Here is a 12,564-nt window from a genome sequence, read left to right as displayed (position 1 = left end):
CCGCCAACCCACCACGCAAAATAGGCGCAATAATATGACGTCGAGTCGCGGAAACCAAGCCCGCGAAGGGGCGTTAGGGGAGAAAAGGGGGTTTGTATGAGGAATCAGTAAAAAGCAGATCGGATAAAAGATGCCCCCAGATACGTATTTCGGGATTATTAATAATAAATTAACCCCAGCCCTTTAAATTAGGGGATGGAAGAATGTCATAAGCAACTTACAAAAAGAACTGAAATCCCACCAAAAACATTTTTATGTAAAATGTTGCCAAGACGAAACCATAAGGCTCGCACTCTCAAAAACTTATCAGGTCTCTTGTAGAGCCAAGCTTCTAACTCTACAACCCCTAACTTCACAAACTCTACACCTTAGTCAAAATATATCGCTTGGCCTTGGGCTAGTTATAACGTGCTCTAAATATTATTAAGGTGCTCATTTTAATTATAGTTACGGCTCGGCCACGACATCGAGCTACTTGCGACTTTCGCTCCAACCTATGGTTATCGCTCCCGCCATCGCAAGTCGCTCGATGTCGTGGCCGAACCGTTATGAATATTGAATAGGTACCACCACCACCATACTATATATACTATACCTATTTATAAATTAGTAATACCCTAAAGTCCTTTATAAGGGCAGGATATATCGTAAGAGCGTAACACAAATTATGTTCATTGCCATTGTCAAAAAATAGTTTTAAGTTAAATTTCATGAACATTTTTACTTATGATTTATTCAACTGGCGATGTTGCCTCAAGAGTTGCAAACAACAAAAACTCTTAAACGCTTTGTAAAGAACATTCGGCCGTAGGTACAAGCGACCCCATTAAATGCTTAGGTGTCAGAAGGATACTCGAAATACTGCGTGACATAGACTATACACCCATAAGGATCCTCGCACGGGTCGATGTCTACCGACGAGAACTGGTCAGGGTGGGAGGCCTTGATGGTGGGCGGGCGGTGGCCTGGCTTGTTGTTGCATGCCGTTACGTTTTGTCCAACTTGGTCTAGAAATGGAATCCTCTCAATTCTCTGAAAAAAAAAACAAGGAGTATACTTTTATAATTACTTTTAAGTAAATCATCATGAGTCATACTAATATTAAATAAATAATAAACCGGCTAAAGTTACCTATTGAAAGCATATATTTAGCGCGATATGTTTCTGATCTCAAGATGATCGAAACATGTGCTCTAAATGTAACTTCACTACATAATTTAGATAGATATTATAGGATGTTCTTACACAGATTGACTAAGTCCCATAATTTAGGCATGTCCCTTTCGGCCCCTTTGTTGGACATAAAGTTTTAAGTCATATTGTATTGTTTGTCATAATTATGTTTGAGCTATCTTTGGATAATTTAGGTATCTTCGGCGTAAGGTGACGTTTAGATGTCAACTGCACCTTAATTACTGCTGCGGCGTCGTATTTGCCGTCGTATCTGTCAATTGCTTTGATAAAATGAGTGAGTAACAATCGCGGCAGTAAGGCGGCGCGGCGGCGAACGTCATTCATTACAAGCTTTTATTTAGTTTCACCTGACCGTTGTCTGTGTGTAATCAAATCTTGCAAGTTAAATTTGATCCACTTCCCGGTTTCCGATTGAGCTGAAATTTTGCATGCATGTATAAATCGGATGACAATGCAATATTATGGTACCATAGAGCTGATCTGATGATGGAGACAGAAGGTGGCCATAGGAACTCTGTGATGAAACAACGTAACCTAATTGTGTTAGGGGTTTTTAGAATTGACTCGATGAGTATTATTTGTCTGTCGTAAGAAAAGTACAGTCAGCGATAAAAGCTTGTACCAAAAATGAATTTTTTGCCAAAAACTTATTTTATCACGGATATTGACAGATACAGCGGCGACTCGTCCGCACTTACACACTAACGCCCGCCCACTCTAATAAGACATAGATAATTGTTTGTCCCTCTCTGTTATTTTGACCTTTGTGTTTCTTAGAAAGAGGCTCAATTTAACATGGTTTTCTAAGTTTTATGAAGAAATGAATAAGGTGGTTAAATTGTGGTTTGTTTACAACCATCAACAATTTCCAGTGTCTAATGGTGACATTCCATTTCTAACCGCAGCTGCACTACCGGTACTGAACGCGTCGCTGTCATTGTCAATTTCCATAGTAAAATTGACAGTATTGCAGCTGCAGTTGGAAATGGAATGTCACCATAAGTCTCTCCCAAACGTTACAACAATTAATATATTTAATATACATAATTATAATTTTTTTATCTCACGGGAGTATCTATTCTGTGTCCGGGATGCGCAACATAAAATGGAGAATAACTCTTTATGCTGCGGGAATGTTTTTTTGTTCGTCCTGTAAATAAAAAAAGAAGTGCGAAATGAAGTTAAACTTATTTAGAGTCGAGTTTCATTTTCAAGCTAAGATCGTACACTACCTAAGCGCTTCTTAAATAAAATTTGAATATTCTGTCTTAATAATTAATAGTAGTTACCTATTTTATATTTACAATCGTGATATAATGGAGAGCTTTTCAGTCGAGTACCGTTTTAAGGCCACGAAGCTACGAGATTGAAAAGCTTTATTATATCACTATTGTATACAATACTTTTTCTACGAGTTAACAGAAATAATACTTTAAACTAGTAGAATCATCTAGGTAAACAACCTAAAAGACCTATACAGCTAAGATACGCGAGCAGCCGCGATACCTTCATACTCGTACGCGCCCCGGGAGCCGCGGCCCGGCGAGTTGATAAACGACACCTTCGCGTAACTCATGATGCCCTGGTATTTAATTGTTCCTTGCTAAATTCAATTTATAGACTGTATTTCTCGATTTTGGCCACCGTAGTCTATGGAGACTATTAACAACCAACGCTAAGTGGTTTTCGTAGTCTATGGATGTTGCTATTTTAAAGGTGACACATGCGCGTTTCTGACTTATGAAGCAATGTTTAATAAAACAAATGAAACAAATAATTAATTTGAGCTATGGTTTTGTTCCGTCCTCTTGATCGCAGCGTGCGACGCAGCGCACTGCGATACACGACGGCCGTGTATCGCAGTACGCGATACACGGCCGTCGTGAACGCTGCTCGCACTGTTAGTGGTTGAGAAAGGGGGCCTAGGCTCTCCGAAACATGTCGCGCGAGTGACTAAACAATTGAGTCTAAACCGTAAAATAGTAAGTCTCACAACAGTTTAAAATCGAATTATTATACTTGACTGAACCGTTTCGAAATGAATATTATAGTTGAGTTGGGAGCCCAAAAACACATTATGGGAGTGAAACACAAAATTTTTCACCACATCAACCCGAAGAAAATATTAACTAAGATATCAAACAAAATCGAACCAAATCAAATCTAAAGAAATGTTATTAAATATTTATCATTCAAAAGTCAATTCTACCAGCAAACATAAGAAAAAAACTCAAAATTTGCATTTGATTTTGCCTCACATGTGAACAAAATGCAACTTTGCTATCAGTTTTTGAACAATCAAGAGAGCCTTTACCAGTTGGTGTGGTGAAAAAAAACATTAATTAAGCAAGCAGACTTCAACCTGTTTCTGGGAAAGAGGGGGTCTAATGAAAAGTGCGATAAGTTATTCCATAATAGGAACTTAAGTATAGGTAAACAAAAAAATTGCGATAAAATTAAACGTGTAGTGGTACCTTACCAATAATCTTCGTGACACAGTCATAATCTCCGGATTCGGCGACGGCAAGTAGCGCGGCGAGCGCGAGCAGCGAGCGCGCGAGCGCGGACAATGCGGACATGGCGGCGGCGGCGGCGGCGGGGAGGGTGCGCTGGAGAGACTCGACTAAGCTTTGTTCACCAGCAGCAGCATACTGAAGCCTCTCTAATGGATGCTGCTGCTTTATGTCTTTGAAAGCGCGCTAATGATCGGTCATAGATAATTGTTTAATCTAATTCGTTCAAGTTTTATACTTAATCTACAAATATAATCGAACGAGCGAGCGAAACGAAGTGAAGTTTTTACATTCGACTTGGATCACGCGGCTGGCTAGCGGCACGTCCCGGCATTTCGATGTTTTTAAGCTGAACTGTCAGAAGATAGTTTGATACTCAAGAACTTAAGTAAATTTGTTCTAATTTAAATAAAATTGGGTAAACGTGTAGTTAAGGGCATTATATTTTAGTCATTAAATTATGAGCAGGCTCGATCAAGGAATTATTGAGGTAGAAGAGCTTAGAAGGCCAAAAAGCTGTTTGTGAGAGGTCTTGCTATTCTGGTCATTTTATTTGCAAAAAACATGGTCGAATTTAGTATCAAATGAAAGTGCTCGGTTTGCACTTTTATAATATCGTCTTTAAATTCACCATTTTGAAATAATTAGCAAGATAAAAATAAAATAATATAAATATAATATAGGCATTTGACAGGAAATATTCCGCCCGCTTAGCACAGATACAGTTTATTTGAATCTCTATGATTTCTATGATGACTTAAATCCAGGGAAGGGACAGTTGTGTATAAAGCACTTTATTCTAAAAATAGCGACATCTATATTACTTAACGCTAAACTTTTTTTATATGGTTTCACTTTATTTCGTCAGAACGTCTTAAAAGTCTTGTATCCAGGGCATGGATCAAACAAAAAAACATCTGTTAGAACAGATTATTTATGGCCATCGTTGCCATAGAGGCGATTGTCACAAAAAAACAACTTTGTCAAATAAAACTCAAAATATTATAACACCCCATTTAGTCTGTACTATGACATAATTCAGATAAATAAAAATACTTTCAGTTTTACAATGTTAAAAGAAACAAAGTTTTCATACGCCCTCATAGTTGCTGAGAACTTTATTACCAAAAAAATTTGAAAAATTATGGCGGGTAGATTCACAACCTGCTGCGTGTAATTGTGTTTCGTGGTCAATTGTGTGTTATTGCAGCCGTGTATGATAGGTAATTTATTTACATCAACAGTCAAATTAAAAGTACCTAATCTGTTTCCGTGTATTAATAAATATCCTGAAGCCTTTCTTCAAAGTCAAAGTTTTTTGCGTTCGCAACATAGTTAGACGCTAGTTATGCCCTCCCCCCTGATATTGAGGTTGATATTTCTGGTTAAATTCCACTTCAAAATGGATGCAAAAAAGTTCTACGCGAGGGCTCTCTTTGTCCTATATATTATACATACTACTCTTTGCTCAAATCTATCAGTCAAGGGCTCCACAGACCTTGCAATAAATCCAGGCGATTTTTGATCCATTGCCGCCTATGGTGCGACATAAAATAGTAGAAATTAAATAAAATGGAACTCAAAAATGTCCATAGAGTCTGGCTAGCCAAAAATTGTTGACAGATATTTCGTTGTTGTCTATGATTTAAAAAAAAGCTAATGGTCAGTTGTCAATTTATCTCATTCATTCAAATTGTTTGCGGTTTATAAGAATTATAAGGGGTTTATTTTAAATAATATGAATAATGTCTATACTGAGTGAGGTTCGCAAACTATTATTTAACCTCGTAAATAATTACGACAATGTGCGAAGTCGACGTGTAGCGTTGTATATACGAAAAACTGCAATGTTTACAGCTCCTAAACAAATGTAAACAAATTATGAGGTTGGTGCTCTATAAATATTTTGATACTTAGCATTTAGCATATTTGGCATAGTAGGTACTTATGTATTTCTTGGTGATGGATTAATATTACGCGGTATTATCGAGCTAGGTCTTATTTACACTTGTCGGAGCGTGAATCCAGGAGGACGTATTGCAGCGTTATAGTTCAGTTTTAGACGCCTGTAGAAAGTCGATTAACAATGTTTGGCTACGTATTACTTGGTTGTAACGGAATAATAGAGTAGCGTAAAGAGTGGCGCCATCTATTGGCGTGTTGTTGAACTAAGATGACAGGTAGAAGGCTTTGGAACGTCAAGAGGTTTCTCTTGGGTGAACGTAGGCACGAGTTGGCAGTTTTGTCGTTATGTTGGTACTTGGTAGACCGGTCGAGCAGGTTTGCCTACTTGACTTAAAGGCGGGAGCGGGGAGGCTCCTAAAGCAGAATGGATCGAGCCGCGCTAGAGATCGGACGTTAGCCAACCTCGTGTCTAATTCGCCACGTTCCTGAAGGCTTATACCTGAAGGATTATTCTGAAAGCTTATAGAATCTAACGTTCTTTAACCATTTAGCTAAGTGTTTTATTCCAAGTGTTATTTTGATTTCTTACGTGTGATTAGAAGCTTACCTTTGTAAAGTAAAGAGAAGAAGTGTTGTTTTGAAAAAATGTGTGTAAGTATATATTTTAAAGGGTCTTTATTGGTTCCCATCATTTTTAAGTTCGGATTTTTTCAGTCCATAATTCGCTTCGCTTCGCTTCGCTCGCTCGTTCGATTATTTTTTCTTTAAATTATAAAAAATGAGACATACTATTTAATAGCTATGTTTAAAAAATGTTAATTTCGTTCCACCTTATCAGACACGCACGCACGCACCTAAAGGGTGTATTTCATACTCGTTAAATACAAAATTATGTTGTAAAATGAAATTACTTAACTATGTATTCTCATTTCTTTTATTGACTTTATTTTCTTTTCCTTTTGTAAGAATTTGATATGTTTTTTGAAAGATGTAATAATGTTTTGAAAAGATGTGTCCCGCCGAGTTTGTTACCGGTCTCATATTGGGATACCCTCCTCAAATTGAGGGGGCATTTAAATCTTCTCGAGGCAGAGGTGTAGGGTTGGAGCTGGTATAGCTTTAGTATCCGTTCATAAGCGCATTGTACTCGTAATATGCCTACTTGAATAAACTATTTTTTATCTTTTATCTTTTTTATCTTAATTGTATGACCATAAAAATTAAACAACGATAACTATAATAACTACATATGTACCTAAATAATATATAATAAACTGTAAAAGGCTGGAATAAAGGGTTTTATTTTAATTGTATTACATTTATATTATTTGACAATTTAATTGATTAATATATGTAAATGTAAAATTTGAGTAATGAAAAATTAGGAATTTCATAAATATTGTCACAATGAGAAAGTTGGATATGGTACAGAAATAAAAGAGCTATTGCTTTTTTATATTATTGATAATTATGCACGATATTCTTTATTCACCGGAATTGGTGAGGTGGTGGTGGATGTGGCAAGGTGCAGTACTCAGTGATGTAAACCATACAGCCATTAGGATCTTCACACGAATCGATAGACACAGGTTCCAACGGCCCGTAGGGCCACATGATGAACCCGATCTTCGGCGGAGGATGCCCTGGTTCAATGTTGCACGCACGCACCTCCTCCCCACTATGCATCAGTGCTCTTTTGAATATTTGAAAACAAACATCCTACAATCAAAAATTATTAACTTATAATAGCAGCTATTATTAAAGGCTTAAAAATCGTCCCTCTTTTTCATTCGAATTGCTGCGGCTTGCATGAAAATATGTAGTTACTATTAAGAATAGTACAGGTATTATGACATAATAGGATTACTTAATTATGTGCGTCAAATTTCAACCGGTCCTGTAGCTTTGGAGCAAATTGGCTGTGACAGATGGACAGATATACCTACTGATATAGACTCCTGAATTTTCCTATAAGGGTTCCGTATTGTCCTTTTGAGGTACGAAACCTTTAAAAAAACTCCGAGGCATAAATAAATTGGTAAATTCCTTGTAAGAGCAACGAAACTATTAATAGAGAAAAAGTATAAACATATTTTTCATAATCGAGGATTAAATAGATACTTGAATTTATCAATACATATATATGTAGATATACATCAATCTTCTATATTATATATATATATATATATATATATATATATATATATATATATATATATATATATATATACAGGAGGACTAATCCTCCACACTCAGTAACTGATAATTGATCGATCACCGTCGTATTTAGGTGAAACAACCACATTTTTTCCTATTTTTTTACTTTTTAGTGAGGACAAATTTAATTCTCTGCAATCATGGTTACCCTACAAGACCTAATTAATAAACATAAAACCTCTTTAAAGTCTTTAACCGTAATGACAGCATTTTGATTGCGAAGAAAATAATCTGTCAAACTTGAGTGAGATACGAGTTTTCAAAAGTAACCAGACCGTGATGACATTTAATTTGACACAGAATATCGATAGTTTAGTATTCATATTTTAGGGTGACCAGCATGCATGTCGTAAATAAATTAATAATTTTTTTTTCAACACGACTAGAAAATTAACGTTATCCTCACTAATACTGATACGAAACAGTTGCTTATAATTTACGAAATGCGCAGTGTTAGTCCTGCTCACGTCTCCTGAATCACCCTGTACCCTGTATATATATATATATATATAAATGCAAGTGTCCTGACTGACTGACTGACTGATTCATCAACGCCGAAACTACAAAAGATAGAAAGTTGAAATTTGCACACTAGATTACATTTTTAAAGTGTACGAGAGATAAGAAGCGATTTTGAGAAATTCAGCCCCTAAGGGGGTTAAAAAGGGGATGAAAGTTTGTATGGGGTTCAAGTTTTATTTTAAGCTAGGAATTTGAAACTTCGTAAAAAGATATATTATTAAAATACAAGAAAACTAATTTCAGCGTTTTTGAAAATTCATCCCTTAAGGTGGTGAAATGGGGTTGAAAGTTTGTTCAAAAATTTATTCGAACGCGGGCCTTGAATCTTTGTATTTGGGGACATTATTAAAAGACAGGAAAAGTAATTTCAGCGTTTCGTAAAATTCATCCCCTAACAGGGTTAAAAGGGGTTGAAAGTTTGAATCCATTACGAATCCTTTGAAACGTCTTAGAAAGGCGTAATAGCTGATTACAAAAAAATTGATTGAGACGCTTTTGGAAATTCAACCCCTACGGTGGTGAAAAAGCAGTTTAAAGTTTGTATGAATATCAAACCATTTTTTATCAAGCTTTCAAGCTAGGAACTTCAAACTTGGTAAAAGGGCATTAGCATTATATAAAAAGTTTGTTTTATAAAGTTTGCATCGATGAAAATTATAGGTACTCAAGATGCAAAATGTTCAAGATAAGAGTCCACGCGGACGAAGTCGCGGGCAACAGCTAGTGTAGACATACAGGCAGGTCCAAAAATACGTTGATTATTTATTTTTGTCCTCCATTCAGAAAGTATCAACTTGTGGGCCTTGTGACACGCTGCACTAAACGAAGTTGCCGTTTCCGCTCCGTCGAACAGAAAAATAGACACACCTTGGACTGAATAAGATACCTGGCACATGTTTGTCAACCTCTTCTTCGCCTCGGCCAACAATTACATGTAGTCTGGCTCATATTTTACTTTATTGTCCTAGGAATGTATCGTCGGGTGACAAGCAAAAGTCACTAACTAACACCATTGAAATTATTGGACAATAAACCGTGTTACAAGTGTAATAAAGTGCATTGTTTTGTTACTTTAATGTTTTGATAGTACTTAGTGACTTTTGCTTATCACCCGACGGTATGTAATATAGTAAAATACTATTACTGCGCATACTGCGGCATGTTGTTGATAATGTATACTAAGATTTGCGTTTTCTGTATTAAAGCGAAAGGAGAATATTTAGAAACATAATTTATTTCTGCTTTTGAGTTTTAGTTGAATGATCGAAGTTTTCATTTTCAAGGTAATTGTTGTAATTAAGGAAAAGATTGGTAAAAAGCTGTGTCTACGTGTTTTTGGGCAGCCCTGTATTTCCTTACTAACCGTTTTCTTTAGTTAAATAACAATAAACTTACCGGAATATGCACTTGGCCATACACACCGTACGGTACATAAAATGGGCTGTTGAATTTGTATGAAACTTCGGTTATAACACCTGGAAAGTTATATAATACATAATACCGAAATGAATAATTTAAATTATTCACAATCAATTATGCTTCAACTCACGCGCCATCGGGAATTCTTTATATTATAGACTATAGTGGACGACCGCGCTTCGCTATATATATGTCGGCGGCCGATCGTAAGATCAGGCAGATCGTAATGTTCCTGTTTATTGTTTTGAGGATAGTCACATTAAACCAATATATAGGTAAGATAGGTTCGTTAGGTTGCTTCAGATGCCCGAAAGGCAAACTGCCCAGAAATAGGAGCCCCGCGCAGCGGGGCTCCGTCGACTCAGGGAACGAGTCAAAGATTTTCACGTTTCACGATATGCCTAGGAATTTCACGATATACCTAGGAATTTCACGATATGCCTGATCTTACTATCGGCCGCCGACATACAGGATGATTCATGAGACGTGAGCAGGACTAATCCTGCACACTCAGTAACTGATAATTGATCGATCACCGTCGTATTTAGGTGAAACTACCACACTTTTTCCTATTTTTTAACTTTTTAGTGAGGACAAATTTAATTCTCTGTAATCATGGTTACCCTACAAGACCTAATTAATAAACATAAAACCTCTTTAAAGTCTTTAACCGTAATGTCAGCATTTTGATTACGAAGAAATAAACTGTCAAACTTGAGTGAGATACGAGTTTTCAAAAGTAACCAGACCGTGATGACGTGGTGATGACATTCAATTTGACACAGAATATCGATAGTTTAGTATTCTAATTTTAGGGTGACCATGCATGTCAAAAATAAATTAATAACTTTTTTTTTCAACACAACTAGAAAATTAACGTTAACCGCACTAATACTCATACGAAACAGTTGCTTATAATTTACGAAATGCGCAGTGTTAGTCCTGCTCACGCCTCCTGAATCACCTTGTATACAATGTACATAGGTAGTTCCCATTTTTATTTATGGATATTGACACTATGATACACACTACACACACGCACACTATGACACATGGATATTGTGTATGACTGTGCTCCTTTTATCGTCTTTATTTTTTTTTAATTATTATAACTATTATAAGTAGTCTATAAGTAGTTTTTTGAGTTGCTGTAAACCAGCGGTCGGCAACCTTTTAGCAGCCAAGGGCCACATAATAGTTAAGGAAGTTGACGCGGGCCACACTTTTGTTAATATGTGTGACTTTATCAGACATTATTGTTTGACAATATTACATACTAAATAGCCAGGTGGGCTCGCGGGCCGCTTGTTGCCGACCGCTGCTGTAAACGAAAACCAAATTTCAAATAAGAGTTTAATAGCTCCTAACTTTTTACTTACATTTTGTATGCCTTCTATACCTACATTCAAAAACCGATCAAATTAGAACCATTAATAAAACGTGAGGAATGAATTCCCAGCAAGCTACAAATCGATTTATGTCCTAAATGCTAGTTTGCCGGTTTGGGCAATCCAAGTTATTATTTTGTATACAGGGTGATTTCGGGGTCGTGGAGCAAGAGAGCCAGACATCATACAGAATCCAAAGATGAGCCTAATGATGTTGTTAATTATTGTTTATCACCAATAATGATGATTATTTTCCAGATGACAAGTAGGAAAAAACATTTTTGCATACAATTTGGTGACCCTACTCAATGTGACGTCTTGTCGCTTTCCATACAGCGTATGTCAAAAGTCATAGGGTGACCATAATTACTTAGTACAACATTAATTTTACTTGAAAAATAAGAATAATTAAAGTAATTATGTTTTAATCAAATACTACCATATGTTAATGTGGATCATTTACCGAGTCAGAAAAAGTGGTTCTGGGTCACGACCCAGAAATCACACTGTATATATATGTGTATGTACCTGTGTGTGTATGTGTGTCTATATGTGCACATATCATAAATTATTTTGAATTTGAATTAAACTAATATAAAAGTTATGAGTAATTACCTCCAGTTGTATTGGCACAATCGTACTGGGAGTCGGCGGCGGCGAGCAGCGCGGCGAGCGCGAGCAGCGAGCGGGCGAGCGGCGACATGGCGGCGGCGGCGGCGGCGGCTACGGCGGCGGCGGCGGCTACGGCGGCGGCGGCGGGGAGGGCGCGCTGAAAAAACTCGTCTTTATATTTAAAAATTGCAGACCCAAGGCTTCTATAACGAATGAGTTTCTGTCGTCGTTTTACAGTACGACGCGCAGTATCAAAGACATGTAGCCAACTGCTTCCCTTATTTATATCATTAATAAGTATAGTAATTATACCATGCACTGTATCAAATAAAATAATGTGCTTGAAATTTCAAACGAATACGTTCAGTTTTATTGCCTCATTATGATTAGATTAAGTTCTGTATGCGAATATAATGCCTGTATTTTATCGTGTCATTATGTATTTTGTTTGCAATTACTTTTTTGATGGCGATGGCCATGATGATGAGCTGATGATACATGGTAAAAGCGTGACCATCTTTGCCGTACTGACAATAATGCCGAGTTATTATTATCGAATTAATCGCCTTATCATACGTGTATGATTTCTTTTTTGTGTAATTTTTTTTCGTAACAGATCCAAATATTTTATCCTTAAGTATAGACGACCTTCAAAAAATATTTATCAAGTACCTACTCATATTGTTGTTACACGACTTACCTAATTATCCTTATCTGAATCCTAATGCGCATTAGTACATGAACGTTTCTAATTGTGTTACAAATCATCATGTATGGATTTGTTAGACAATTTT

The 12,564-nt window shown here is 36.6% G+C and overlaps 2 protein-coding genes and 1 long non-coding RNA gene across 3 annotated transcripts in view; 1 reads left to right on the top strand and 2 right to left on the bottom strand.

Annotated features, from left to right (window-relative positions):
• Positions 1–694: 694 nt before the first annotated feature.
• On the bottom strand, positions 695–6,653 carry LOC134790364 (uncharacterized). Its single transcript, XM_063761133.1, has 4 exons — positions 6,645–6,653; positions 3,674–3,893; positions 2,262–2,344; positions 695–1,032 (listed from the first exon to the last, which is right to left on the bottom strand). The coding sequence occupies exons 1-4, from the start codon at positions 6,651–6,653 to the stop codon at positions 835–837; spliced, it is 510 nt and encodes a 169-aa protein (XP_063617203.1). The 3' UTR covers positions 695–834.
• Positions 5,564–12,153, bottom strand: LOC134791004 (uncharacterized). Its single transcript, XM_063762054.1, has 4 exons — positions 11,918–12,153; positions 11,774–11,875; positions 9,747–9,826; positions 5,564–7,331 (listed from the first exon to the last, which is right to left on the bottom strand). Exons 2-4 carry the CDS (start codon positions 11,859–11,861, stop codon positions 7,101–7,103), a joined length of 399 nt encoding a protein of 132 aa, XP_063618124.1. The 5' UTR covers positions 11,862–11,875; positions 11,918–12,153; the 3' UTR covers positions 5,564–7,100.
• LOC134791036 (uncharacterized) overlaps positions 11,292–12,564 on the top strand; it is a 195,956-nt gene continuing 194,683 nt past the window's right edge. Inside the window, exon 1 of the long non-coding RNA XR_010144234.1 lies at positions 11,292–11,531. This is a non-coding gene — a long non-coding RNA (uncharacterized LOC134791036). The remainder of the gene's footprint in view (positions 11,532–12,564) is intronic.

This window comes from Cydia splendana, chromosome 5, assembly GCF_910591565.1.
Source record: "Cydia splendana chromosome 5, ilCydSple1.2, whole genome shotgun sequence".
Taxonomy (NCBI): domain Eukaryota; kingdom Metazoa; phylum Arthropoda; class Insecta; order Lepidoptera; family Tortricidae; genus Cydia; species Cydia splendana.
Note: the sequence above shows the minus strand (reverse complement) of the source record. Positions and strands in the feature narration are given on the sequence as shown.

Coding starts and splice junctions, on each gene's coding strand:
- LOC134791004 (XM_063762054.1), bottom strand. CDS start 11,861: ATGTCGCCGCTCGCCCGCTCGCTGCTCGCGCTCGCCGCGCTGCTCGCC. Junction 9,827..11,773: donor TTGTGCCAATACAACTGGAG/GTAATTACTCAT, acceptor ATAACTTTCCAG/GTGTTATAACCGAAGTTTCA. Junction 7,332..9,746: donor ATGGCCAAGTGCATATTCCG/GTAAGTTTATTG, acceptor TTTTGATTGTAG/GATGTTTGTTTTCAAATATT.
- LOC134790364 (XM_063761133.1), bottom strand. Junction 2,345..3,673: donor CTGTGTCACGAAGATTATTG/GTAAGGTACCAC, acceptor TTTTATTTACAG/GACGAACAAAAAAACATTCC. Junction 1,033..2,261: donor GACACAGAATAGATACTCCC/GTGAGATAAAAA, acceptor TTTTTTTTTCAG/AGAATTGAGAGGATTCCATT.